At 33.4% G+C, this 2541-nt stretch overlaps 1 protein-coding gene across 1 annotated transcript; it reads right to left on the bottom strand.

Moving 5' to 3' along the window:
- Positions 1-170: 170 nt before the first annotated feature.
- LOC123532668 (uncharacterized) lies at positions 171-2212 on the bottom strand. Its single transcript, XM_045314197.2, has one exon. It carries the CDS (start codon positions 2203-2205, stop codon positions 661-663), a length of 1545 nt encoding a protein of 514 aa, XP_045170132.2. The 5' UTR covers positions 2206-2212; the 3' UTR covers positions 171-660.
- Positions 2213-2541: the final 329 nt, after the last annotated feature.

Genomic DNA, 2541 nt, shown 5'->3' with positions numbered 1-2541 from the left:
TACTTTCTTTGTTTTTGGTTGATCCTTTGCCACTTGTAGTTCAGTAGACATAATATTTCTCACAGAGTTGGCTGAAATTTAACCAGCGCTTTTTATTCAAGTATGGTGACATAAAGATGTATAGAAGGACCAAAAGACTGGACAAAATGAACTGAAACTGAATGTGAAAACTCATAAAAAATAAAACTTTTATTTTTTTCACAAATAACATTTGCATAGCAGACAGGCATACAGTCATGAAAACGTTAGGAATGAATCTTCAACATTGTTAGCACTTTAAGTCATTTTTCACTTGCTCACTTAAGCCTCTGCAATACATTTAAACAAGGACTCCTTATGTTTCAAAATCTGTCAATATTAAATACATATGATATACTATACAGTTTCAGTAGACTTTTTTGTAAAAGTCTCAAGACAATCTTTGAAGATATGTGTGCAAAGTTTTCTCCACTCTGGGTTAAATATGTTCTTTCCAATAACATTAAAAAGATTAATTTTAGTTATTAAAACAAGTTTCTGTAGAAATAATAGTTTGATAAAGATAGGTTTGAATAATGATTCAAATTAATTCAGTGTTTTTAATTTTTTACAAAAATATCAAGAAGTATTTAAAATGTATGATCATGATGTAGCTAGGAATGATATTATCTCTGTAACTTTTCACAATTCATCTTTCCGCTGTTTATCTTTGGAATCTTTTTTCTTTTTGTTGTTTTTCTCATCTTTGTTTTGCTTTTTCTTATCTTTTTTCTTAGGATCTTTAGTTTTCCTGCAAATACCACTAATATACTGCTCTGCAGCCCTCACACCAGAATTATATGCTCCGTGTAAATTATCAACATGTGAAACAGTCTCGGTGTATGAACCTGCAAAGAATATATAAGGGCAGACCGGTTTCTGTAAATCTTTCCATAAATCTGGTGAGTTGCCAATTCGCGGATAAGAAACTGAGCCTAGAATAAACTCATCTGTGGACCAGTTGGAATGTATAAATGTTTTTATTTCATGAGCCTTGATCGTTTCTGCACCAAAAAGTTCACCTAGAACTAACTTTACAAGTTTCTTTAGTTCCTCTGGTTTAGTTTCCCATAACTTAGCCTCTTCGCCAAATATATTGCCGATAAGGAAAGGATTTCCGCTAAGTCTGTAAGCATTGTTCCAAATTTGTAGAAAACCATTTGACGCTACCTCTGAAAACACATTAAATGTTCCTACATCCTTTGGCCAAAAGGCTTCATCAAACCCAATCACTACTTTACTACTATAGCCAATTCCAACATCTGTTAAAGCCCTTTTCTTTTCTGTTGGGAGAGGTGGTTCAAAAATTACATTTTCGGATTTCAACACGCCAACTGGCAATGCAACAATTACTGCATCTGCTACTATCTGTTTTCGATCTAATGTCCTAATTAAAACTTTCTTTCTTTCACGATCCATTTTTATATTCCTAACAACTTTGTTTAATTCTACCTTAATTGGCAATTCCATTCCTGAACCAGCAACTATTCTGTCTAATAAAGCTCCCATTCCGTCAATAACAGTTTTATCCCAACCAAAGTCATTTTCAATTTTATACAGTGCGGAAGAAAAGTTTTGTAAAACAGTCACTGGCAATGATCTAATTACATGTTCAATGGTGCTCTGATCATACTTTTGATCCTTTTCTGTATTGTATGTTAACTCTAATGCTTCAAGCAAAACCTCATTGACGGGCCTATCTACACCAGCTTCCTGAGCTGAACGTAAAGCCTTGATAACTATTTTAAATACCTCAGTATACAAATCTGTTACATTATCTCCAAAGTATACTTTCTTTTCGCCATTTTTATCCACAAAATGAACCTGCAGACTTCCAGAACTTTCTGTATCCAATTCAAACTCTTCAGCCATTTTAATAAGACTGTTGCTTTTTGCTTTCGTGTTTAAGAGACCTGCCCCTACTTCAACATCAACACCTCTAACACGAGTCGCTGCTTCTCGATATGTCCATATTCTACCACCATACCGGTCTGTCCTTGCTTCAAGAACTTTAACAGCAATATTGCCCTCTTTAAGTAGTCTACGTGCTGCAGCCATACCAGCTATACCCCCACCCACAACAATCACATCTTTTCTCTTGTAACTTTCACTTTTACAATTTACTTCCACCACCAACAAACATGAAAATGTCATAAAAAGTGTGATAAAAATATGATGCAGATCCATTACAGAAATATTTTGAATGTTATATTGATTAATGGAGCAAAACAGAATTGTGTATCATCCAAGAAAAAAGAAAAACCCTTATAAAACAGAAAAGTACTGTACAAAACTGACAAAGATAATTTTTGTCTTTTAAATATAAAACCTTAAATCAATTCAGCTGTTCTAACAAAGTAAACTGACAGATCTGACTTCAGCAAGTAAACATCTCATACATGTATAAAGATATATTCTCAAATGTGTGAAAAATGCACAGAAAAATGAATGAGGATGATGCTGATGAAGAAAATAAAAATGTTTCATCTAAACCCCATCCACACTGATAAAAACCTTCTATTG

Source organism: Mercenaria mercenaria, chromosome 1 (genome assembly GCF_021730395.1).
Source record: "Mercenaria mercenaria strain notata chromosome 1, MADL_Memer_1, whole genome shotgun sequence".
NCBI lineage: Eukaryota > Metazoa > Mollusca > Bivalvia > Venerida > Veneridae > Mercenaria > Mercenaria mercenaria.
Note: the sequence above shows the minus strand (reverse complement) of the source record. Positions and strands in the feature narration are given on the sequence as shown.